Here is a 24,877-nt window from a genome sequence, read left to right as displayed (position 1 = left end):
TTCATTATTTTAGAAAATTAGATTTAACTTAGAGGTAGTGATTCCCTGTGAGCCACTTCCTCATTTTAAAGGTGCTAAATTACCCATCTCACAGATAATCAAGTTGTTATAACATCACCTATATTATTTACAGTTGGATTTTTTTTGAATTGCTCTTATTATGCAAAGCAAAGAACAGATAATATATTTTGGATTTCTATTTAAAACACTGCATTATTTCCCCTGTTCAAATCTGTAATGCTATTATGGATCTGGTTTCCATTTATCAAGCACCAACATTTTCTTCTGCTTCACAGAGTACTCCAAATATATGCAGTTTTCTCATTTGGATATTATTAATTTTTCCATATATCATATGCTAATAAATTTCTTTACCTGAGGATAAAAGGACATATCTATAGTAGTAATAACATTCATAATAATCCCAATGGTAATTTCAACAGTTTCCAATATTTATTAGGTGTTTTCTTTGTGCCAAAGTCTTTGAAGTGTTTTACTATATTAATTTATTAAATACAATCATTCTACAAGGTAGATACTATTATTAATTTTATTGCATAAGATTAGATTAGATATGATATATAAGACAGATGAGAAAATGAGGCACAATAACTTGTCCAAATAAGCTCTTCAAAAGAGGAACCTAGGATGCTTTAATAGGAAAGATATTCTTGAGAAGCATGTGGGCCCTTATAAGAGGTATTTACTAAAGAGAAGTACTATATATTTTTATGCTTGAAACTTTAATAAAAGCACATCCAAACCAGAAAATAAAACATAGTTATATGTCCCCCAATTTATCTCACGAATAAGCATGGTTATTTGTATTTGACATGGTGTGATTTATTCTTTGTCATTTCTAACTCTCATATAGATAAATCCATATAAACCGGGACTGTTTCAATCACATCTAATTTTACTAGTTATACAGTAATACAATAAATAGTCTGCCATTAATTGACATTCCTAGGTTTCTAAGAACCTAGGAGATCAGTACATCATCAATGGAATCTGTTATGGATAGATGTTAGGGATAGATGCACCTTACTTCTGTAGAACACTAATACATTTAGATCACTGATAGATAATTGATGAGTTAATTCCTCAGTGATAACTCAGAAGCGAATGAGGTGAGAGCTATAGAAACTGAGTCTTAGGGGTCACCATTATGTAACTAGTCAGTGATAGAACTATAAAAGAAATCCAAATTTTCTTGTTCTTCATCAGTTGGTTTTGTCCATTTTTCTTTTCTAATTTTAATACAATTATTCTTCTGGACTTCAGATTCCATAGTATGAACCATACTAGCATTTATTACTTTTATGCAATATAAGCTTCATATTTGAAAATATTTATCTTATAGGTCATTGGAATAAATCCTATCACCTCTCTTCTTTAGGAATTAATATTTCTCTTTAGAATTGCTGAAACATGGAGGTGATCCTGAAGGTAACTTGATTGGTAAAAAACTTCAATTGTGTTTCCATATTGCTTTCTCAACAATTCAAAAATTGTGAGCATTTTGTAATTAGTCCCTCCTTGAGTTTATTCTGTATTTTCCCCTTATAAATTAAATGACTGCAATTTGGAAACCTGTCATGAACTGTCACACGTTTCAGGAGTTCAGTAAGCACATGAAAGTGTCCATGCACAATTCCTGATTCTTAACACTTTTCCCCCATTATCTGTCAGTGGAAGTAGAAAATAAATTTGCTCTATTAAAGATAAACAACATAACCCTGTGGCAAATCTCAGTTTTTTTCTTTAGTATGTGTCGTGTCACTCTGAAAAGGTGTATGAATAAAGTGGTCAGCCCTGCAGAACGAAGGGTACCAAGAAAATTCCCCAAATAAAACCTTCAACCAATGTCATTTAAGTTATCCCCACTGGTGGGAACCAAAACAAGTACATTATGCATAAGGACATGACATTTTAACATACTTGAAAAACATGACTTTTTTTTTTTTAATCAAAGCTCCCTTCATAGCAGAATCCTAGGTTAGCAGTTCTTTATTCCAGTTGCCAGCATTCATTTTCTCATCTATGTTTAAGATATAGGATGATTGCATGCCCCTTAAATATCTGCTGGCTGAGGCTTAGTCTAAGATAAAATGCTGTTCATATGTAACCTAGATTAAAGCTCTCTGTATAGTTCATAAACTTCAATTAAATGTTTTAAGCCTTTTGCATAACACTAAAAATTGAAAGTCTTTTGGTTTCTAGGTCAGCTCTAGATTTGGGGTATATTTGCGGGCACAAAGCTATAAAAAGGTAGGTTTTAGTCTGCTTCAAGTGCTTTGGCTTTTAAACTGTAAAAACAATGTAGGAATGAAATGTACATAGCTTCCAACTACAATAACAAGAACACAAGAAGGGGTATTCTTTGTCCTTTGACGTACTTTACTGTTAAGATGGTAGGAAATAACAGGTTAAGGAATATAATGACAAAGTGGGAAAAGTACAGGGAAGTAGTAGTACTGAATGACCTAATTCTGAGTGGAAGTAACACCATAATACAGAAAAGGCAGTCTGACAAGTTCTCTAACCAAGATCATGCCAAATGGGGTCTTAATTTATACTCTTTTGCTTTATTTACATAACTCACTTTGCTCACTCCTGGAAAAAAAAGTGATTTCACTATTTTGTGACTTGGTTTAGTTCTTATTTATGGTGGAGATAATTTAAAGAGACTTGAGACAAAAAATACTATTAATTCCTTTCAATTAAAAAATGAGTAATAAAATTGAAATATAAACCTGATATTCTAGTTATCCACATATACTAATAACAATTTCTAAACTTGTTTCAAAGGTAGTAATTGTCTGTTTGACACTATCCTGATTTAACTAGCATTGGTGAAACTGATAAACCTGGTCAATCTTTTCCAGCAGGGAAAAAGACGAATTCTTGGACATTTAGTATCTTCAATCACCTCAAAAAAGAATTGTAATATATTCCAATAAACTAGTAAAATTGATTGTGAAAACTTTACAAAATATATCCTCGCCCCATAACACCATTTTAAGGAGGGGGAGAACTATAAGTATGGCCTTGCATACTTCTTCCTCCTATACTAGAAATAAATGTACTAGTTGCCTTCAGTGCTTACTGCAACAAATTTGAAGCAGGGACCCACTTTCAAATTAACTCTGGACACCAAAGAAGCGACTAGAACTTGGTCAGAGCTATGACAGAAATTAGCGATCATCATAAATTTTGCAAGCAGATAAAAGATACTCGAGCAAATGTAGATAAAAATGTTTGAAATTTAAGGTTCTATAAAGGGTTGGGTCTGACACGGATATTTGCCATTTTAGAAAAAAACTGGAAGAGACTGAACACTGGTCTTTCAAGTGTGAAAAGCCCACAAAGCTATCGAGGCACCAGTGAGGATGAGTGGAGTGTAATAGGTGGTGGTCCAGGCTATGGGAGAGGAAGGAGCTAAGTGACACTGTAAACTGTTTTCTAATGACAGCAGTCCAATGTGCTACTATGGCCAAAAAGGCTACCAAAATGCTGAGAGTTGGACTTGAGGTTTATTTTTAATACACCACATGACAGGGACACACAGAAAATACCCTCCTCATTAATCCTTAAGAGAAAATAGATCTGAAGAGTAATTCCCATCCTTTCAGACAATCATTTCCTATGAAATTCATTCTTTACAATTGTGAGAAATAGATTACCAAGCAAATTAACTGTATCAGACATTTCCAATATCAGATCGTCACTAGCAATAAACAGATTTATTTACAAATAAATAAAGCCCTGCCTCCACCTGCTATTCATTTTTAATTATATAACCTATTTAGTCTAAGGACATCTTTTGACATTCACATGTTCAGGTATCACCATCAACAACCATCAGTAAAATGGGCAACCCCAATTTGCTTCCCATATATAAACTATGACGTTTCCATTTAGGGTAGAAGCAAGGAAGTAGTAAGGTATGCTCTTGCATTATATGATGCCAGGAACATTATGTGTTTGTCATGGCATATAAAAATGTAAAGGAAAAGTGAGTATAACCAATGCCTTAATCTTAAGTAACCATTTTCATAGGTAGCAAAAACTCTATTTCATGCACATAAACTCAAGAAAATAAAGGTATCGATAACTTCTTCATTTCCTCACCTTCTATTGCTGATAGGAGAACCCGGGAATGATCATATGCAATGACATTTGCATATCTATTCTTTGGTTTATTTACTTCCAAGTTTGAATGTTCCCAGGTGAATTGCTGGCCAGGGTCAATAGACTATAAAGGAAAAACAGCATAAACACAAAATCAATACTGAATAACATTGGGTTACAGGCATTTATCATAACTAATGAACATGAAATAAAAGGAAGTCACACTACATCAAGATGATATTAACAGTGAAGCTGAACACTAATGTAACCAGCATAACATGAAATGATTAACCATAGTAAAAAAAAGGGATAGTCATCAACTTGGATTCAGGTGAAAAGAAATCAGTATAGATGTTCTGTCAAAAAAGGAAAGAAAGGCTGTTTTTTTATTTTTCACTGTTCATTTCCTTCCCAGTTGCTATAGTTTACAAGTTATCTTGGTTTAATATTCCTTTAGGTTCTGTGAACCTTATTTTATCTTGATTACTTTCTCTTACTCTCTTTTATCTGGACCTAACCTCAGTCTTTATTTTTCACTGACTTTTTAATGCTTTCCTTCTTATTTCTTTTCTTCAACGACTGGCTTCCATTTTGATGGCAACTTAAATTGGGTCTGTTTCCTCATAGTACACTATGACCAGATTCACAAGGCAATTTGGACAACATGTTAAGAGTAAGTAAAGAAAGGAGGCCCATTCAACCTAATAATCATTTTGGACAGAATATCAAATTATAGCTCAATGGAGACAGGATCCAGTTGTTTTCTATTTACTATTGCTTGTTTCCTATTTATCACCATGTGCTATGCTTACAAAGTTTGCTTCTTTTTTATTTTTAATTTTAAACTTAATTACTCTGACTTTAATGTCTTTTCTTGGTGCCTTAGTTCAATCAACAATATTCAATAATCTAAAAAAAGTATCACATAGATAGAATTTGTGAATATTTTATAGCTAAAGTAAGAACCATTAATTTGAAACTGAATTCAGACTTTAATTTAAAAGTGATAGGCAGCTTTTAACTTCTTGCAACGCCTGGAAATCACATCTTTTCTTACAACAAATGATATTGACACCTTGTAAAGATATATTTTCATAATACATGAAGAATGTGAGTTCAGTGATCACATAGTGATATAATTACATAGTAAATACATAGATGATCAAAATCAAGTTTTCAAAAGTATGATAAGTTTAAACAAAGGTGATCTTTCTTTTAAAAGGACAAATTTGTATTTATAGGTTTTTTAACATCTGCTTTTGATGATGGGCATTTCCCATGTTCTCATATTTATATATAAAACTCCAAAGTAAAATATACACGAGTGATGACAATATTAAAGATACAAACACTGTGCATTGAAAGAGAATTCAGTACAATAGAAAAACTCAAGCCTATTAGCAATTTCAAACAGCCTCTAAACTATTTCAACCAGACTAAAATCCTCAGCAACACAGACTGTGGCCTCTAATTTACTAAGGATTATAAAACTTTTCTTTTCTTACCCTATGCTCATTTATATACAAACTAGTCAATCAGAGAACAATACTCAGCAAAATAATTAGCCATGCCTTAGAGTCTAAAGAATAATGTAATTAGGGGTCTTTCTAATTTGTTCTTTCAGGAATGCTCATGATCTCCCATGCAGAATTTACTCCTCTAAGTTTTCCATGCACTAAAGTGAACTGAAGCATTCAGATGCCCCGCTGGAAGCCTTCAGGTTCACTTGGAGCCTCTCCACACAAGCAGCTGTATTCAGTGACTAAGAGCTGCCCGAAATTTTCCCAAATCTACTTCAATTGTCACTTCCTAAATCTGAACCCTCCTCTAACCTTGCACTACCATCCATTCTTTTTTAAATTATTTTTTAAAATTTTCTTACATTGTTGTTCATTTTTGTACAATATTTGACTCCCCTCAGGTGTAATCCCCATAATACTCCCACCACCACAGCACCTGTGAACCCGTGAACCATAGTCTCCTATGCCCCATTCTTTACACTACAGTGGTCCTCTACAGCTCCAGCACTGAAAATATTAGGTCCCTGTTTAAGAACTTCCACTGGCTCTAGCTGACCTACAGCGTAAATTCTAAATTGCTTAGCCACAGTCCTGTCGATACACCCTAACTCATCTTTGCATGTCTGCTGTACTGTGCTCAGTGAATGGTTAAACTTTTTTTTTAAAGATTAGTTATTTATTTATGAACACAAGAACTGGGGTGCAGGGCAGAAGTGAGGGGGTGAGAGGGTTCACCAGAGACAGAGTGGGAAACAGAACAGGCAGATCGACTATTTGAAATACACTGCTGATGGGAGCAGTGGGCAAGTCAGGAGAGGTCTGCTGTGCTATGTGGGTTGCTCCCTGGCTGGCTGGGGATCGAACTCGTGCCACAGTGGCTGCAGACAGCTTCACAGTGCTGAGACTAACCCCTTGTGCCACCAGGGAGGCCCTGAACCCATGTTTTTAAAAGAATGAACTGAAATGGTAAATGAATGCTGGTGAGCGAAGTTCATAAAGAGAAATCTGAGAGTAATTCTTCTATAAAACATGGGAGTTAGAGAACATACTATAGAAGCTGCAACGTATAATGTACTAAAACTTTAATACTTTAACACTGACGATTATATGTCTGACTAATGAAGTATGTTATCCTGAAATTACAACTACCACTGAATCCACTTTCCACTGATGAGAATTGCTGACTACATAAGCTTCTTACACATCATTCCCTAAAATATCCCCAGATGCTGCTAAGCTCACTGATAGGCAGTCCTTTGGTGGAAGGTATTACACCCTTTTATGGCCTTGTTATTCAGACTATTATCATTCACAGGTGCATAAAACGGCATGAATTTAATTATACTAATGAAATTGCATATCAAATCACAGACACTGTTTACTCTTGTCCAATCCCACTCTTGCCATACATTTGAAACCCTCTGTAAAATTTATTTGATACCTACGTTGAAGTGTTTAAAAACCAGTAATGGAAACATGGCTTGTATGTCACATATGTTCATACGGTTAGGCTTGAAGTATGAACCATGAGAATAGGGCCTGTAATAATAGGACAATTATAGTAGCTGCCAGGCCATTGTGCTTTACATGTAGCATCCTATTTAATTTTCACAAATGTCATAAGGTAGGTATTGTTGTTTTCTCTATTTGACAGACAAGGACATCGAAGTGAAGGAAAATTAATTCAATAAATATTACTGAGGGTCTTCTCAGTGGCAGACACTGTGATATTTGGTGGTTAAGTAATTTACTCACCCAGCTAGACTCATACATTTACCTCAAACCTAGGTCTGTGTAAGTCAGAGTCTAGCTGATGATTAACAGCTGGTAATTACTAAGCCAGGATGCTACTTCACTATCCCGAAAGCCACTGTGCAATGAAGAAGCCCAACATATGAAAAACAAAAAAACAGCACTATTCTTTATTGCACTAGTCCGAATGATATTTCTTCCCAACTGATCATCCTGTGTCATTCTGGGACAATTACATAAGAAATCAAATTTTAAAAATGAGGTTGGCTTCACATGAATGATAAAACAGATGGGATACAGCTTACATTTATACTCGTTTTACACGGATCAAACAAACATTGATTAAATAATGCTGATTTGTCTTTGTGCAACACATACTCATCCATCTGTATCTGACTGAACATTTAACGATATACTGCATAGGTCATTATTCTGGAGTTTGTCAGAATGCTGAGAGTAGTAAACTCAGTAAAGAAGAATACTGAAAATAGATGAAGAAAATCTTTTCTATTTAGAAAAAAATAGACCTGGCAGAGAAGAATCAAATTTCAATTACCTATGTTAAGGAGGCAAACATATTCCAGGTGAATAAGACCCTAATTCTGAAAACCTACATTTTAGGCTTTTCTTTAGTGCTGGTGATCACACAGTTGCTTTGCCTTTTGTTTTCTGACTTTTCGTGTTGAGATCCTCTTAAGAATGAAATAAACCACATGGAGAAAGAGCAACACAGGTCTTGAGTGATATATAAGTAGATTTACACTTCAACCTCATATTTTTGGCCAGCTCACTTTGATCGTGAATCTTCCCACTATGACATTAAGCTGAGGCCACCACAATGTGATTCAAAACATAAAAGAAGAACTTCTGTTCCTAATGGATTTAATTTTTTCCTCCTGATAGCATTTGGTTTTTCCAAAATCAACTAACCTATTTCTACTCATCCTTTTGGTTTTGTTTATCCAAACCACTTGTGGTAGGGATCTCCCGCTTTCCCAGCATTCATTCGAAAGTTCTAACTTTGAGCTGGAATATTGACCTGTCTTTCTCAGTTTCCCCTGAGGGGAATTTTGCAAGTTGGAAACATAGCCAACTAGATTTATTCAACCACATGTTGATTCATAGAATTTTTTTTGGTAAGCTATATGAAATCTGTACATCACATTATCACACAATTCATAAACAGGAGTATTTAAAAATGTTTTCATCCTAGCTGCTTTTGTTTCTCCAGGCAAGCAACAAGACCTTGAAAGAGAGGTCCACCCGGATTCTATGTAGCATTTAAAATTTTACCAAGATGCCAAATTCTTTATTTTGCTTCACTGTCTGCATACTTGGCATCTGATACTCCCTCCCACCCAAACACTGATGGAATCATTCTAATGCTAACAATACTCAACTGTTTTGCAGCATTCCAGGACAGGTAGGTTCACTGGAGGTTCAGGTAGCTTAAAATAACCTTAGAGCCCTCAGAAGCTTTCTCAGGCTTTAATGCTCTTTCTACGCCAACTGTTGTGGGGCAAGCCCCACAGGCTGGCAAGTCAGGGAGGCTGGTGGCAGCAATGGGGCCTCACAGCCCCCAGCTAATTTCTCTTTAGGTTCTTTCTGATGTTCTCTCATGGTTCTGCCTGTCTGAAGTCACTTACCCTCTCGCAGCCGTTCCGCCGCAGCCATCTTCTGTGTGACACAGCCCCATAGACTCAGCCTCGAGGCTCAGGTGTGCCCACTCATGCACGCCCACACCACACCCCAGGTGTCCTCCATCAGGCATGCGCACACCAGGCACGTTCCCAGGTGCCTCCTGTCCTGCACTAGCACAATAAAGGCTGCAGGTGATAACCACAGAGGCCAATGACTTCAAAGCCTGACCGACCAATCCACTTACCCTACACAACTCAATGGATTGGCCTTTCTGAGAAAAAAAGGGACCCCATGGAAGCATAACTGCCCTGTGACTTAATGAAGAAAAACCTCAAGCAGACTCTTGCTAAGTCAAATACTTTCTGTTTATGAAGTCGTTAACTTCATGGCCTGAAATATCTAATTCTCTTTTTGTTAATTAACTATAACTTTGTCTTAAAATAGGTAAGTGGAAAAGCAAGCTATATAACCGATGGATTTATACTTTTGCACTGTATTATTGCTAAAGCAAGAATTAGTATGCAAATATTAACATCCAATAGTTGCAATAACTAATGTGTGCAAATTTATATGTTCCTACGTGTTTCACATGTATTAACTTATTTTGACTTCACAACTACCCTACAAGCAGTTAACATAAAACTTCTGTAGCTGAAGAAATGAAAGTGTGGAGAAGTTCAGTATCTTTCTCAGGGTCAAGCAGGCAGCAGGTAGAGAGAATACATGTTTAGGATCAAGGCTTACTGACTCCCTAGCCTGAGTGTCTTGCTGGTCCAGTTGGAGAAGATTCCTCGATTATTTCACACAAGTCTTTCAAGCGTTCTCTAGAAACACAATTCAAGGAAGGCTATGAACAAAAATCTCTGTAGTGCTTCTGATCTATATTTATAATTCTAAACTCAAACAAAAGAATGTTCATACATTTGCACAGTGGATAATAGTCACTGAGAAAATTTACATCTGATATGAGACTTTTTGGATAAAGTTATCATGCTAAAGCACCATCCTTTAAACATGGTTCTGCAAGAGTTCAACTTCTCTACCCAAAAGAAAAATATAATTCACATGTGCAAAACACGACACACTACTAGTTTCTCTGTGTTCTACTTCCCCGCACCCACTGAGAGAAAAACCTCAAAATATTCCCTGCAGAAACTCATCAAAGAGAAACCACAAAAAAATACATCCTGTTTTTGTGTTTTAAAACAACAAAAATTTAATTATATAGCAGGGATAGACAAGTTACTTGACCAGCCAAACTACCGGTCAGACTAACCATCCTTGTTACAGAAGAAATGAACTTTCAATGACCTTAACTTCCACAGAAATACTCTTTCCACATATTTCTCCATCAATAGACTCATTTGGCCCTTAATGTGGTTTGCTCCCAGATATTCATTCTCAAGTCCTTTCTGAGGTTTACGAGAGCAATCTACATTGATTGTGATTTTCTGCAATGAAGCCTTTTTAATTCTCATTTATTCATATTTCCCAGTATGAAAACAGTACATTAATATATATTTATATGAAAAGATCCATGTTCTCATAGTTGGGAAGGACAATATTTTGCACAATTAGCAAAAGCCTGCAATTGCCATAATGTGTACTTTCTTCAAAGAGAAGGGTATGAGTTCAGTCGAATGCCATATGCATTTAAAACTGGAATGTGAGGTGGGTCTCCCCTGGTGGCGCAACGGTTCAGCGCTGGGCTGCGAAGCTGCCTACAGCCTCTACAGCGCCGGTTCGATCCCCAGCCACTGGCGAGGGTCCCACATGGTGCGCAGACCTCTCCTGCCATGCCCGCTGCTCCCCTCAGCAGTGTATTTCATCACTCTGCCTGTTCTGTTCCCTGCTCTGGTGAATTCTCTCACCCTCCTGCACTTCTGACTGTACCCAGTGCTTATATAAATAAATAAATATATCTTTAAAAAAAAAAAAAACTAGAATGTGAGGAAGGAGTAGATAATATGGCAATGAGCAAAGCCTGGGGGTCAGAGCTGAGGGGGCTGGCTTGCTCTTTGCCCTTGGATAGCTTTGGCAGGTTATATAACTTGGTTCTGTTTGTTCCATGTTCCTTGTTCCTGGCAATGTCATCCCAGTGTCTCATCTGTGCCCTTATTATCTCTTATCTCCCTTTATTCAATCAGTTATCAAAAGTTAAGTCTTTCCTAAAACCCACACCCACACACCCACACCCACACTTCTGATTGAGGTAATCATTAGAGTTCAAGGGATTAAAATAAAGACTTTTTGGGGCCTCCGTGGTGGAGCAGGGGGTTAAAGACAGCTCTATCAAGCTATTGCCAGCAACTGCAGCACTAGTTCTATACCCCAGCCTGCCTGGTAGGTGACCCACATGGTGTAGCAGACCTCTCCTGTCTCACCCACTGCTCCCCTCAGCAGTGTATTTCAGTAGATCTATCTTACCCCCCAACACCTCTGGCCTACACCCCAGCTCTTGTATGCATAAATAAATCAATCTAAATCTTAAAAAAATAAGGACTTTTCAAGACTCTCACCTCTAATGAATGGATGTGGGAATTCTCCATCTTTAATAGCAAAGAGATATGCCATTTATAAATGTACCACACATTAAAGGCATCAGAGAGTGTTCCAAACAAATATGTTTGTATATAGTTAAATTTTCTCTTCAGGTGACTGATAAAACTGCATTAACTTTATATGTTACTGGTGGCTTGATTTGAAATTCTGACTGTAATATGTAACAAATACTTATAGAAAATTACCTAATTTAACTAAATTATTAGAATCGATATATGGAGAAGCAAAAGTAATAAACCATATTCATAGCATACCAATCAACCTTTGGAGGTTGAGTAACTACTTGAGGCAAAACTTTGACAACTATTTTCATCTAAATTACACCTTGGCACTAAGTATTCGTTTGTTTCTCGATCAATACCATTTACTCCTAGAAGTACACTTAACAGCCTCATTTACTATGAATTCAAAATGACAATGACAAAAATACAACAACACAACAAAAAGTGGTATTTTTAAATTCAGTAGGAAAAGCTGTTAGATCTCCAAAAGCAGATACTTTCTGTGCATGACTATGAAAAGATTGTTTTTGAGAGATTTTTTTTTTTCAATAAGAGTTCAAACAAGAAACATTTAAGATCTGAACATTTTAAAGTTCAGCTGCCAATGGGCAGACATATGGAAACTACCCAGTGTGGAAGGCATTCTTCACTTCTAGAGACAATGAAGGTTCTATATGAATGACTGTAGTGCTACCTTTTCATCTGAATGCTTTTGTTTTTAGCTATTCATCTCCTGCATCAAATTAAAGTGAATAATAAGCGAGGGGTGGCCAGAATTATAGTGATGCCATTAAAGACTAGGGTTTCATGGAGAATCATCTTACAAATGCAATTCACAGACTGATTTAAGATAGTATTTGGAAAAACAAAAGGATTCAGAAATTTTCCAGTTTGGGGCAAGAAATACATTAGTAGAAATTTATTACACTGCTCTACTTAAAGAGATCAAGTTTACTAAATGGTACAAAGTAATTACAGTTTTTATAAAAAGAATTATCCATAGGTAACAATATTGCCAACTTAAAGATAATCAATGTGCAGCAATAAACTGAATAATTCAGTGGCATCCTTTCTTTTACAAGACAATCAGGGCACTAACACTTACCACCAAATTAACAATTAATTCTTTACCACATCATACATGTTGACATATCCCTATTAGACCCAAAATATTAAGTTATTATGCAAAGTTATTGCTAAGCAAATGATAGATATTTTACCTTTTCATGCCTCCACACATTACAAAATCAAAACGCTAAAGACAACCAGTCACAAGAGGACAAGTACACTTTAAGCCATAAACCATCAAATAATTTCCTTTCTTTGCTTCCACACTTTCTCTATAAAAGTCTTTCCCTTATCTCCTTTCAGAGGAGTGCTCCAAACTTTCTGGTTTGGCACTGCCCCATTTGAAACACTTTTTGCTTGAATAAACTCTTAAAATTGGAATATGTCTTTGATTATGCTTTAGCTTACATGTTACATAATTTTAATATTTTATGTTTGTTAATTCTGTGTGTTAAATTTTCAATTTGTTAGCATTACAAAAGGGGGAGGGAAGAAGAGACTTTCTTGTCAAAAAGAGAGAGAAAATTAAAATTTCAAACTCATCACCCTGAAGAGTATTTTGTGAAATCCATGTCAAGTTGATATAGATATACATGTGTGTGTGTGTATGTATATATACATACATGGATACATCTATATATAGATGTATCTATATGTAGGAGAGAGAGAGAGGGCAATGCAAGAGAAGATTGTGTCCCTGTAACTTTATCAAATAATAGTGCTGAGAAGTGATTATGTGAACAACTTTGGATTTTGATGGTAATGATGATAATGAGTAGCACATTAGTCTGCACTAGTATCATATAATTCTTAAAACAAATTTAGTTAGATACCATTAACTCTAAATTAGGAATAGAGATTGAGGCTTAGATGAGTAGACAGTTTCCATCACTGTGTCCATGACACAGTGGAGCTGGAATGTGAATATGGACTTTGAAGTGAAGTGAGATCTTCAACGGCAGATCTGGGTACTTAACTACTGCACTCTAATGCTTACACACAAACCACAACTAAATTTATGATCAGAAAGATTCACACATCCTTATTTCAAAATTTAACTGTAATATCATATGTACCTATTAGTTTTGGTTTAATGAAACATTCACCTCAGTGCTTTTCACTTACATATTTTTAAGATGAAAGAAAAGGTATAGCTTTCTATATTTAAACAAAATTTTATCAAATTAAAAAGACTGGGATCTGAAGTATAATCTTTACATAATCAGGATTTCATTCTCTTTCATCTCCACCTTCTAGGAATGTTCCCAGCTTCTTTATCCTTATCCTCTACACACACACACACACACACACACACACACACACACACACAAATTCTTCAGGCAAAGAAAGAAAGCTGAGACACATTCATTCTTTGGAACTGAATAGTCACAATGGAGCAAATGGCAGACTGGTATTGGCAGAAACTACCAAGAATGGTGAGAGACCAATAACTCATGAATAATGAGTCTGCACTAACAGTTTTAATGACTATACTAATGGCTTAATGGATGACACTTTAATAGGATTTTAGCACAATCCTTTGAAATCTTGTCTTCAACAAATCTGCCATTAACAAAAAACTGAATTGCTCCACCACATAACCATAGTTTACTGAAACTGAATACAACAACAAAAATTATGGCACTTATCCTCTGTTACTAGCCCTGTCTCAAGTATTTTGTTAGCTATGTGAGAGACACCTGCTCAAAATGTAAGTTGTCAGTGAAAGTGGTATATTTATACTAAGGGGGTGCAGTAGACATTAAATTAAATTTACCAGAAAGCTCACAACTAACGGCAAAAAAGAGAAACAATAATTGTAATCGTATAAACAATGACAGATATATAGATACAAGTGTGTGTCCACTGACACTTGAAAGACTAGCTGGAGTTTTCTTTGAACCAGAATACTGAATTCTTCCGTTGATTACTTTTTGACTGCTGACAGCACTATTTCTATATTTGTCTCACAATTCTTTAAATTGTCTCATTTCCTAATTGACTTTAAAGAGAGGGATTGCCACATTGGATCTCAATATAAATGTTGAGTTGGTTATGATCAGTCCTAATGCCTAACCTGATATCCCAGTACTTGTTTTGGTTTTGCTGTCCATGTTGGAAGTTCTCAATTTTGACTTTTTGCATGGAATACTTCTGGCTTGGAAGGAACTTTTTTTTATTAATCTTTTTTCTTTTTCTAAATCCTCCCTATCTTTCAAGGTTCAGCTCAAATTCCATGGTTCCAGTTCACGTCTGCTGAGAGATCTCTCCCAAATACTCTCACATGTAAGCATCATTTAGACTACAGTATGAATCATCCACTGGTCAATTAGTTAAGTTTAGCCTGGTAACCCTACTTTTAAAGTTATTTAAATTTATTAATGCAACTTATCTTTATATTTGAATTTCTGTATTTCCTCAACTCTGCCCTAAGTTTCTAAATGAGGTACCAGATGAGTATGAGTCTACCACATATCTTTGTAACCTGTGACATGGCTTATCCAGTGTAAGTAAAATATATTCATATAGTTTTAACAATTTCAGATTTTTATCTCAATGTGAAAATCTTTTGAAACAAGAAGCTGGTTTCTTTTGTAATCATACATTCACCTTCTGATCTATAATGCTGAAATCTTATAACGTGTACAACAATTTTGAATCTGAAGGTCACAGACTGATAGATTCTTCAGATTATCTTTCCTATCAATGCTGGTAGCTGTAAATCCACTGACTTTACATCAATCTATATTGATTATGCAGGTAACTGAAAATAATCCATTGGCTAAACTATAGTTTATTAAATTTGCACATGTCTAGAATGTATTATAGAAATAAGCAATCCTTTTCTGATCCTACTTTGGAAAAGTTTGGACAAACCATTTGTAAAGGATGTATATATCTATTCATAGGCAATGTTATTATAAAAGACTCGATTTTTAAAATTGAAAGTATTATTTATCATGCTAGTCAACAAAAACAAAATTTTATTCTGGGAGAGTATAACTCTATTTGTGTTCACTTAAAGTACCTATTGATTAAACAAAATTATTCATTTATTATACAGCATAAGTCTTACTGCAATTTGGGGATGGTGCTCTGATAGTATAACAAAATACAAAATAAAATACAAAGAGATTAAATATTTTTATAAATAGCAATAAGTAAATTAGTAGCCAAAAAAATGGACATGTACTAATAAAGGGACCCTATTTTTACCAATACACTTAGTAAAATACAAGCAGGTTACCTTAACCCATGACTTATAATAGGGAAAGAACTAAAAGAACTAAAAGAGACATACTTCAGCATCTCATGTTTGTTTGTTTGTTTTTCCCTGAAGGTATATAGTTCATTCAGTTAAGAGTGTTTTGGTTGAAATTATAACACAACATATTATGCTTGCTAGCTTTTCCCACATTTAGAGAAACATAAGTTCTGCCATGGAAACATAATAAAGAACAAATGCTGTTCCTTAATCTCATTTAACATGCAGTCAAATTTGTCATGTGATCAGCTTTTACTAGCCCATATGATTCCAATAAATGGCACAAGAACTTTTGCTCAAGTAGCAGAGTCTTGCCTTGCAAACCTGCTCCAGTCTTACCATAGCAAGGCGGCAGCAATTGAGTGTTAGGAAACCAAGCAAATCCTACTCCTCGCCTCACAGGGTTGATAGGCAAAAATTTAAGTTGTACAGGAGTAAAACTCACAACTGCATGATACTGATATCTTGAGAAAAGTTTGACTGAAAAGCTGAAGGAATGTTCAGGTTCAGAGTTCAAGGGCAAGAATTAGGAATTATTCATATCTGTACCCTCAGTGTCTAGAAGTGTATCTAGCACATAGTAAGAACTCAGTAAAAGTCTGTTGCATGAATGTGTTGCATGAATATAAGCCTAGAAAACTAAACAGATTTTCTCAAAAAATGGGCAAAAATGCTTTTAGAAAATTTTAGAGGGAGTCAATAATTTTAGATTTGTTCTAGCATTGTTCTCAGGGACATTTAGGAGAATTGAGCCACTTTGTTTCACAGAGTTCATTTGTTTATTCTCTAATGAAAATTGCAATCCTTGATCTGTGGTAGCACAATGGGTTGCTGAGGGAATGATTATAGATCACAAACAAAAAGATTATATCCCTTTTCAAGAGCAAATGAGTAGCAAGCAGATGAAGTCTTAAGGAAGCAAAGATGTTCTTTTCATGCAAATATTTTTATGATAAAGCCACAGAGAGATAAATAATAAAACTACTAGTCTTTGTGAAACTTGCTGGCAGATTTTTAGCTTTGAGGAAAGATGACCCTCCCTTCCCTCTCCAGATTTGGCCTTGAGACATGAATAGTCCACATCATTTGTCTTTGTAGACATTGCCAGAGCATAAAAAGCGAGTTCTGCAACCAGCATTCTTCTGCTGCTTTATTTCAGTCAGAAGAATGAATGGTTCTCCTATCTGTATACAGAATCACTGACAGTGAACAGTTCTAATTATATATTGCCCAAGGGAGGTCCCCAAGGATTCTAAGGTGGATTCTCAACCTAGACAGGATTATTGCCCATGAAGTTACTGCTCTCTGTCCCTATAGGACCTCGGCTGCAGTACAGTTATAACCTAATGAGGCATTTCAATTCATGACTTGATAAATGATATCCATCTAGTATCGTGACTGTTCTTGGGGAGAGGGAGATGCAAAGAGCAAACCAGTTTCCTGTGTCATTTTTTAAACTTATTGTTACATTCATTCCAGAGGTGTTTGCAGTGTTAGTTACAGGGATACTCCAATAAATAGGACACAATCCCTGCCTTGAAGAATCTTTGATTCTAGTAGAAGATATACTAGTAAAACAAGGAAGATCAAATCCCTGTGATATCATGGCATCGAGCCCAGGAAAGAGGAAAGGAAATCTTTCACATATACAGGGAAAGTAACTGTCTCACCTTAATATTGACCTTCTATTCAAGCTACCACCAGTCTCTGACACTAGTATTTTCAAATAATCCCACAGTGTCATTCGGTGTTTAAAAGCAATGTAAAAAAAAATAAAAGCTTTACCAAAACAGAGGGGGGAAAAGCTTAATAGTCTCCTTGATTCTTTACAATACACCCATTTAATATTCAAACAAAATATAGCCACTGAATTGTATACTTTATAATGGCAAATATCATAATACTGGAAATATGTACAAAAACGACAAAGTATAATACAAAACCCATATCATATAAATTTAACTTTTTCCTAGAACTTTGTTTCTATAAATAAAAATTACCTCTTCTAATACAACCCTTGAGAACTACCTAAATTTCTAGTACTGTTTAATAATTTGGGCTCTCATATAGAAAAGAAAATTACTTTGAAGTTTCACCGTAACCTGATTTCAAGATAGGTTACTATAGTTTTACTTTCAGAAAACCTTTGCTTTTACACATTAGTTTGTTTTTATCTAGGTAGTCTACCTAAAAATGTCACTTGTTGCACGTTGTTAGATGTGAAACTGAGTGACTTCAGCCACTTTACTTAGCCTCCTTGTAAATGTCTTACCTTCAGTGACACAATAGAGGTGAACTAGATGATTTTAGAAATCCTCAAATACAACTTCACCCTGGAAACATTTTGACACTGGATTCAAACCTCTGAAACATTAGAAAGCCTTTTTTTTTTTAAGATAATAGGAGAATCCTTGAAGTGTGACAAGAAGGATCAATATGGAAGGAATAGAAAAACAACGAAAAAAGGAAATCAATGCTCAGTTGCACAGCAACACCCAGCAACTTCAGTGTTCACAGTGAATTTTTTTCTTATGTCTCAACAAGTGACAATGTGGTCAATTAATTATCATGATGGGAAATGAGACCAAATTCTCCTACCTTTGCTAATGCAGAACCCTAATAGCTCTTCATACAAACAATGAGGCGGCACTTCATTGTTTGTTAACTATACTAATGATGGTTTCTTAATCATTTCAGCCAGATCTGTACTCAGAGATACAGAATACCAACAGAAGAGACTGGCCCTAAATCCACAGTGGGTGTATTGTAGGAACATTGTCACAAGAGAAAATAAAAAAGGGAAAACTGGCATCATACTCTCATCTTTATAACATCTACTTTTAATCATGTTTTATAATAGCCAGAGAAATAAGATTCTAGGGTTAGAGAGAGAAAGAATCTAAAAAGGTCACCTAGTCCAATCACAAATCTGATGCTAAACTCATTAAGTTACACACCACTTGACATACTTTCATTTTAAGAGAAATAAAAGCTGCAGCTGAAATAAACAAAACAATAACAATAATGAACTCTGAGGCTAATGGAAATAAATATAAGTAGGCAATGAGTTTGCACATGGCTGCTGTCTTGAAATATGGCTAACTTCTGGTTGTGAGGCAACAGCTTTTATCTTTTCAAATCATTTATCAGTTGCAGAAACTTGAAAGACAATTCTGCACATATGAAAGAATGCTTTAAAAATCTTAAGGGCAAATGTCATTTTACATCATTTTAATAGACTTACAAAGCTTAATGTATTGTAGTGAAAAAGTTTCCCTTTTATCATGAGTCTTATGTAAATGAAGTTGGAACTCAAGTACTGACAATGAAGAAAGGAGGGCATTTTGTGAGTATGTCTTCACTTTTTTAATCTTCAGGATTAATGAAGTACACAGACTGTTCTACAGTTTAAAATGTCAAGACAAGAAATGAATCAATATCAACTATCTTTTCTGAAAGTTAAGACTGAGTCCTTATCCCTTCAAATCCTTTAAACATCTGCTTATACTTTTTCTCTCCACCCTATTTTCCTAGTGGATGGTCAAGATCAGAACACAAATGCAGCTGCTATTAAATAGAAAAATTTATAAAGTCTATCTGGGGAACTGATGATTTCTAGACTAATGAATGAAATATATCTTCAACAAGGTTGTTAATACAACAATGGTTGTATTAACTATTTGTTTTCAGGTATAAAATGCAAACCGTTACCATATTCAAAGTTGCTAAGTTTGAATAGTAAAATCAAAAGAGAACATGAATGGGGATGCTGGCATAAAAGTTCTTTTCCAAAGAACTTATATTTATTTAAAAATATTTATTTAAAAGATATTTATTTAAAAACAAATATCTGTGACTTTGAAAAATAAAAGTAAATCAATCAGAAATGTGGGTCAATATGCCTTATTTAAGATCAGAAAATACTTGAGATCATCATATGATCACCTTAGTGAAGACACTGACGTAAAATTTATCTGGAGACCATAATCAAAACAGTTACGGAAGAAAATCAACCATTGGAGGGAACTATTAATTATGGTCACCCATGAGGGCTCATGTTCCAGCTCTGCCACTTACTAGCTGTGTGACAAGATGGGCATACTACTCTCCTACAATTTTCTGTGGCTTCTTTTATTACATGGGAATTCTCATCGCACCTGCTCTGAAGGACAGAATGAGTTACTGTATGTAACATGCTGTGCACAGCGTCTGGCATATTGCAAGTGCTACCCAAATGTTTGCTATCACTATTATCCTTGCAAAGTACTTTCTAGACTATGAACCCTGATTGAAAGGCTAGGTATTGTTGCCATTTTATTTAAAATATGTAGTTTAACATTAAAGATGATGTGAAGAAATATTTTGCAAAAATGACAGGAGGGATAAGAGAGGAAGGAGGAGGGGGAACGGGAGAGAAGGAATAAAGGAGGTAGAAAGGAAGGGATAAAAGGAGAGGGGGCGGGGGGGAGAGAGGGGGGGAAGAGAGAGAGAGAGAGAGAGAGAGAGAGAGAGAGAGAGAGAGAGAGAGAGAGAGAGAGAGAGAGAGAGAATTCAATAAGGATATCCATGAGCCTCTGGCTGGAGCTTGGATGACTAATGAATGCCCACCACGAAGGAAACTTACTCAGCAAGTAAGACATAATGCAGTTCTGATTATGCTGCATGGAAGAACTTTTTAGTTAAAGTCAAATATTTCAATTGGCACATCTGTGATGACTAAAAGATTCATGTTTCCCAAGGCATTGCTAGATCCCCAAGTTCATGTAATGTCTTAATGCTAATGCTATTTCCTTCTATTTCATCCTCTCTGCACTCCCCGGCAGAGTGGTGTACCCAACAGCTATTTTTCAACAGGAATGACAAACTGTTTAGCTCCAGTAGAAAATTCATGGCAAATGCCACTGCATTTATTAAGTTAAAAAAATACATACATAAGACACCCTGATTTTATCAGGCAGCTATAAGCTATTTTTGGTGCATCTCCATGTTGCAGTATTGTTAAAATCCTCCCCAAAATCTGTGCTCACAAATAACAAACATATTCATTTGGTTCCTGGGGTACTTCCTGGGGAACCAGAAAATGATTTCCATGATTTGAGTATACTTTTGAGATTGCCTAGAACAGGCTCTTTAGCCTGTTGTCATGGCTTCTCAAAGGTAAGATCACCTTCTGCATCTCACTTTTGATTAACAAGACTGAATTTCAGACAGGTAGAGAACACACCAGGGAGTCCTTTGTAAATCAGGTTTTTCATCACCACACCTTTTCATGTGCATTTCTCTTGGCCTGAGGTCTAGTTCTAGCAAGTTCCAATGACTTTTCAACTCAGATGTTTTCTGGAAAGCCTCTCCTCAGAATTGTCTCTGCCTAAGCTACCCTCTCCCCACAACCACCATATTCTCATATGGTAAGGCTGCCCTCATTGTAGTGTGCTCTGAAGATAGTAGTTTTTACAAATCAAAGTTTTGCAGAAACACTGTGTTGAACAAATCTATTGGCAATGTTTTCCCAATGGCATGTACTCACTTACATCTCAGTGTCATGTGAACTAAGGTATGTACATTTTTGTTTCAGAAAAATGCTATCACACATTCAATATACTACATTATGGTAGAACATAGTGGGAAGCCAAATAATTCAAGTGATTCATTTATTTCAATATTTGCTGTGATGCAGTGGTTTGGAATTGAACCCTCAATCAATAGCTCAAAGGAATGTCTGCGTTGGTTCTTTTTTGTTTTTCTTAGAAGACTATGAACTTACCTAGGGAAGAGCTTATGTCTTGATCATTGTTTATTCTTCAGTACATGTTTGTTAAATGGATGATAATATTCAAGCTACTATTAGAAATGAGGAAACTGAGATCAGGGCAGCTTGTCTAGGGACATGCAGATTCAAAAAGGATATGCTCTATTGTCCAGTAAGATTTATTTATTGATTTTTGGTTATTTAATGTGCGTTTAACATTCAGATATTTCATGACATACAAAAATATGAAAAGAAGTTGTTGATATAACTACCCTCCACCTTCATCACTCTAATTGCTTTCATAGTTTCTTTTGGAAGAAGCCAAAGGGGGTGTTACAGGAGAGCAAGTGACTTGTGAGAAAAATTCAGTGTTATTAATGGATGAACAGGTAGGTGCTGAGTACTAAAGTTCATATTATCAAAGTTCACTTCTACTTACAGAGGGCTTGTTTGTACAGAAAGGCAAGAGGCTAGATGTTTAACATATATTCATCTCATAACGATGTTATGCGTGGATACTAATATTCTTATCTTAAGTGAGAAAGAAAAGCACTAGAGGTAAAGTAACCAGCTCAGGGGGACAGAGCAAAGTTCCTTATTGACAGTGTGAATATATGAACCCTATTTTCCTGACTGCAAAGCTAGTTCTCCAGCATCTGCTATTAATCCCCTTTCAATGCACAATTATCACTCTGGCCCTAAAATGCAAATGCCATTGAAAAATCAAAATAGAATGAAAGAAATAAGCTTCCATTTTAGTTCTCATTATGATAGTGTCTTTGAAGTTGAAATGCTTTGGAACTAGAGACACTTTAGGATTAATTATTTTATGAGAGCCTTTGGCTCTATGTGGGAGCAGGTGGAAAGAAAATTCATTTTATTTTTATATTAATTTTTTTATTTTTTTACATCATTGTTTTTTCTTAAACAATATTTGCTTCCCCCCACCCCCTCAGGTATAGTCCCCATAGGGTTTTCTTCACCAATGCACCTGTGCACCATCACCTCAGTCCCCTGTGCTCCTCCCTCCACCCTTCCCTCCCTCTGATCCCTCTCCCTCCTCCTCCCCTACAGGATGTCTCTGATTTGTAATCATCTGTTTTTGCTTTGTTGTGTTTTGTACTATTTTTTTTTACATTGAGGTCTTATTTGGTTCCCCTATATTCCTGCTATAAGTGAAACTATCCAATATTTTTCTTTTTTCCTTCTGGCTTATTTCACTGAGCTTAATTCCTTCTAGCTCCATCCACATTGCTGCTAATGGCATGAGTTTATCTTTTTTGATTGCTGAATAATATTCCATTGTATATATATGTCACATCTTCTTGACCAGTCATCTATTTATGGGCATTTGGGTTGTTTCCAGGTTTTACCTATTGTAAATATTGCTGCAGTAAACAGGTGTCCTAGAACCTCTCTGGGCTGGGCAGGCTCTCTCACCTGCCGCGTCCCTCATGGCGCTGCTCCAATGCCCAACAGTTTCCTCTGATTTGGAGAATATTAACACAGGAGTTAATTCTAAAGCTGAGTCATGTGACTATCAGGTGGGCAGTTTTAGAAGAAATTGGAAAGAGAGTTTCAACAAGAGCTACTCAAGTAGCTAAGAAAGCTCAGAACACCAAAGTGCCAGTTCAACCCACCAAAATGACAAATTTCAACAAACAACTGAAAACTACTGTTTCTGTAAGACCAGTACACATGGAAATGCTGGCTTCAAACGTTCCTCCTCCTACACCTGAGGATCTCTCCATGAAGGAAGAGAACATCTGGCAAGCTTTTCCTGATGCCTTGCTCTGCAAGATTGAGGATACTGATAATGTAGATTGGGAGAACTGAAGCTCTGCAGTGACTATGTTAAGGATACCTACCAGTATCTAAGGCAGCTTGAGGTTCTACAATACATACACCCACATTTCTTAGATGGAAGAGATATAAATGGATGTATAGGTGCCATCCTGGTGGACTGGCTGGTGCAAGTGCACTCCAAGTTTAGACTGTTGCCGGAAACGTTGTACATGTGTATCGCCATTATGGATCGACTTTTACAGGTTCAGCCAGTATTTAGAAAGAAACTTCAGCTACTTGGGATTATGGCTCTGCTCTTGGCTTCCAAATATGAGGAGATATTTTCTCCAAATATTGAAGATCTTGTTTACATCACAGACAATGCTTATACCAGTTCCCAAATATGAGAAATGGAAACTCTAATTTTGAAAGAACTGAAATTTGAATTGAGTCAACTTTTGCCTCCACATTTCTTAAGGCAGGCATCAAAAGCTGGGGAAGTTGACGTTGAACAGCACACTTTAGCCAAATATTTGATGGAGTTGACTCTCGTTGTCTACAATATGGTGCGTTACCACCTTTCTAAGGTGGCTGCAGCTGCTTCCTGCCTGTCCCAAAAGGTTCTAGGGCAAGGAAAATGGAACTTGAAGTAGCAGTATTACACTGGGATACACAGAAAAGGAAGTGTTGGAAGTCATGCAGCACATGGCCAAAAATGTAGTGAAAGTAAATGAAAACTTAATAAAATTCATTGCCATCAAGAATAAGCATGCAAGCAGCAAACTTCTAAAGATAAGCATTATTTCTCAGCTGAACACGAAAGCCATCAAAGAACTGGCCTCACCTCTGATGGGACAGTCCTAGAATGCTGCGACCCTCAGGCAAGAGTGCTGTTGTCGTGCTGTGGGACCTCCTAGCATTGTATGTAGTCCTCGGGTCTATTTGATAAAACCTTTTCTCAGACCTATTTTCTAAATGTATATTGAGGAAAAATAAAGCTATTGATTTTTCTTTAAAAAAAAGGTCAAGGGTCAATTATTTTTGATGAACTTGTGTGAGAACAAGGACCAACAAACAAAATGAGAGTTACAGGACATTCCCCCAAGATGAGCGAGTACAACCGCCAGAAGCAAAAGTAAAAGGCTCAACTATAAAAGATATGGAGCTTAAAGTTAGTAAGGAAAATGTTTGCGGTTAAAAAGGGGGGCATAAGAACAAACATTTAAAAAGTCCAAATAAAAATAAGCTTTGAAACTTGAGAATTTGGTTGCAGTTTGTGTTCTAACAACTATAGAAGTTCAGAAAGAATAAAAGACTATAAATGAATAGATGATACCCTGGTTTGGGATGAAACATTTCTTGTAAGGTAAACTTCTGTATCTTTGTGCCCTACTCGATT

The 24,877-nt window shown here is 35.9% G+C and overlaps 1 protein-coding gene and 1 pseudogene across 12 annotated transcripts in view; one reads left to right on the top strand and one right to left on the bottom strand.

Annotated features, from left to right (window-relative positions):
* The window catches only part of PTPRD (protein tyrosine phosphatase receptor type D), a gene marked incomplete at both ends in the record, with an annotated part of 382,458 nt that overhangs the window by 67,535 nt on the left and 290,046 nt on the right, over positions 1-24,877 (bottom strand). For all 11 annotated transcript variants that reach the window (XM_084237481.1, XM_084237484.1, XM_084237485.1 and 8 more), the window contains one exon: positions 4,135-4,258. In XM_084237481.1, the coding sequence (XP_084093607.1) occupies positions 4,135-4,258 (124 nt within the window). The remainder of the gene's footprint in view (positions 1-4,134; positions 4,259-24,877) is intronic.
* Positions 23,148-24,342, top strand: LOC311173485 (G2/mitotic-specific cyclin-B2-like; annotated as a pseudogene). Its single transcript has one exon. The product of its transcript is annotated as a G2/mitotic-specific cyclin-B2-like (transcript).

Source organism: Talpa europaea (genome assembly GCF_964194135.1).
Source record: "Talpa europaea genome assembly, chromosome: 7".
Classification (NCBI taxonomy): Eukaryota; Metazoa; Chordata; class Mammalia; order Eulipotyphla; family Talpidae; genus Talpa; species Talpa europaea.
Note: the sequence above shows the minus strand (reverse complement) of the source record. Positions and strands in the feature narration are given on the sequence as shown.